Consider the following 1,427-nt stretch of genomic DNA (forward strand, 5'->3'; position numbering starts at 1 on the left):
CGGGGGGGGGGGGGTGGGGGGGCTGCCCCTGCCGAGGGGCCCAAGGTGGAGGGTCCAATGTCACTGTGATTGCTGCAGGACACGTGTCTGGGTGTCCTGTCATGGAGAAGCGTCTGCTCGGGCTCACGGTGCAGACATGGAGGGAGGTTTTGTAAGGTGTTGCCCTGGGGTGACCCTGCTTTGGCCAGAGTGGTGCTGGCAGGGGACAGTGCCCTCCCCAGGCACTGGTGCTGGTCAGGTTCCCGAGCTGCCCTGCTGGCCAGCAGCCAGTGCTGCTTCTGTGCTCGGCAGCAGTGAGGGTCCTTAATAACTTTTCCTCTCCTTGCTCTGGACAAAACCCATCTCGTGGAGGGTTTGTTCAACTCCCAATTTTACTCCCCTGAAGTTGCAACCCAGGAGCTCATAAAATAGCTGGGAAGCAGGGCTTGCTGGTGGCAGCACCTCAGAGGAGTGATGTGTGAATCAAACCCACACCATGTGGATCGTGCCCGCACCACGTGGATCACTCCTGGCTGGACATGGGGTCCATGAGGGTTGAGCTGTCCCCATGCCCACTGTGGGCACGGAGGGGGTGGTCAGTGAAGCTGAATTGATCTGCCTTGTCCATGATCCCAGATCCTGTCCATCTATCAGTGTCACTTGGTGACTGGGCTCTGGGTTGGCACTGGGGGTGCGAGACTCTCCCCCCGCCAGGGATGAGCCCTGGGGTCTGGCTGGCACTGACACCCCAGCAGCAGCTGCTGCCCCCCGCAGCAGCTGCTGCACTGGCTCTTCCTCCTTCCCCAGTCAAATAAGATCGAGAAAGCGGTGTCTGCTGCTCACACCTTCCTGCAGAAGAACCCCAAACATGAGATGACCTTGAAGTACCTGAACTACTACAGGACGATGCTGGATGTGGATGAATACCTGGTTGACCTGGAGGCTCAGCCCTACGAGGTGAGGAGGGGACAGGACTGGGGTGGGAGAGGAGCTCCCCAAGGCTCAGTGTGCACCTGGCCCTGTCAAACCCTGAGGGAAGTGGCTCCATTGCTCTGGTTGCCCACCTTCTGCCTCCTCCAAAGAGCACCTCAGTGGTGCTCATACTGGGGACGGAGCTGCTTCAGAGGCGATGGGGCAGGTTGGTGCTGCTGGGCAGAGCTGAGCTGTGGGGAGGAGCTGAGTGGAGCCTGCGTGGTCCCTGTAGCCGATATTCGTGCGGTCGGTGAAGCTGTACAACAGCGGGGATTTCCGGAGCAGCGCGGCCAACATGGAGCGGGCGCTGGCCGAGTACTACAAGGCGTACGATGACTGCCTGGCTGGCTGCGAGGGTGCCTACGAGCTGCAGGAGTTCAAGGACTTCTACCCCGCCATCGCAGGTGACCCGGGGGCTGGGGGGGCCAGCAGGCTGGGGGGGGGGGGGCAGGGAGCGGTGGGGGGCAGAACCCGTC

At 61.6% G+C, this 1,427-nt stretch overlaps 1 protein-coding gene across 1 annotated transcript in view; it reads left to right on the forward strand.

The window, feature by feature from the left end:
* The window catches only part of LEPREL4 (leprecan-like 4), an 11,631-nt gene that overhangs the window by 2,832 nt on the left and 7,372 nt on the right, over positions 1-1,427 (forward strand). Inside the window, exons 2-3 of the mRNA XM_009994203.1 lie at positions 787-936; positions 1,184-1,355. Coding sequence (XP_009992505.1) covers positions 787-936; positions 1,184-1,355 — 322 coding nt within the window. The remainder of the gene's footprint in view (positions 1-786; positions 937-1,183; positions 1,356-1,427) is intronic.

The sequence above is a fragment of the Chaetura pelagica genome, unplaced genomic scaffold (assembly GCF_000747805.2).
Source record: "Chaetura pelagica isolate M959 unplaced genomic scaffold, ChaPel_1.0 scaffold963, whole genome shotgun sequence".
NCBI lineage: Eukaryota > Metazoa > Chordata > Aves > Apodiformes > Apodidae > Chaetura > Chaetura pelagica.